This window comes from Eimeria mitis, genomic scaffold (assembly GCF_000499745.2).
Source record: "Eimeria mitis Houghton genomic scaffold, Emh_scaff865, whole genome shotgun sequence".
Classification (NCBI taxonomy): Eukaryota; Apicomplexa; class Conoidasida; order Eucoccidiorida; family Eimeriidae; genus Eimeria; species Eimeria mitis.
Window position 1 is genome coordinate 8,963 of NW_013576369.1, and position 434 is coordinate 9,396.

At 36.6% G+C, this 434-nt stretch overlaps 2 protein-coding genes across 2 annotated transcripts in view; one reads left to right on the forward strand and one right to left on the reverse strand.

The window, feature by feature from the left end:
• The window catches only part of EMH_0024060 (uncharacterized protein), a gene marked incomplete at both ends in the record, with an annotated part of 2,851 nt that extends 2,523 nt beyond the window's left edge, over positions 1-328 (forward strand). The window contains one exon of the mRNA XM_013502241.1: positions 269-328. Coding sequence (XP_013357695.1) covers positions 269-328 — 60 coding nt within the window. The remainder of the gene's footprint in view (positions 1-268) is intronic.
• A 21-nt stretch (positions 329-349) lies between these two features.
• Positions 350-434, reverse strand: part of EMH_0024070 (uncharacterized protein) — a gene marked incomplete at both ends in the record, with an annotated part of 2,645 nt that continues 2,560 nt past the window's right edge. Inside the window, one exon of the mRNA XM_013502242.1 lies at positions 350-431. Within this exon, the coding sequence (XP_013357696.1) occupies positions 350-431 (82 nt within the window). The remainder of the gene's footprint in view (positions 432-434) is intronic.

A 434-nucleotide genomic window follows, 5' to 3' on the forward strand; every position in this document is an offset into this window, starting at 1 on the left:
TTCCCGTCTGTCTCCTCTTCTGTCTCCTCTCTCTCTCCTTCTGTCTCTTCTTTTATCTCTTTTTGTCTCTCCCTTTTTATCTTTTTTATTTTTATTTTTATTTTTTTTATTTTTTTTCTCTTTAGGATGCATCGTTTCCCTTCTGTCTCTTCTTCTGTCTCCTCTTCTGTCTCCTCTCTCCTTCTGTCTCTTCTTTTTTATATTTTTTTATTTTTTTTATTTTTATTTTATTTTTTTTATTTTATTTTTTTATTTTTTTTCTCTTTAGGATGCATCGTTTCCCTTCTGTCTCTTCTTTGTCTGCTGCATCGATAGAGGATGTTTATAAACACTGGGCAGGTCTAGGCTATTATAGAAGGCAAGAATATGCTGCTGCTGCTGCTGCTGCTGCTGCTGCTGCTGCTGCTGCTGCTGCTGTTGCTGCTGCTGCTGCT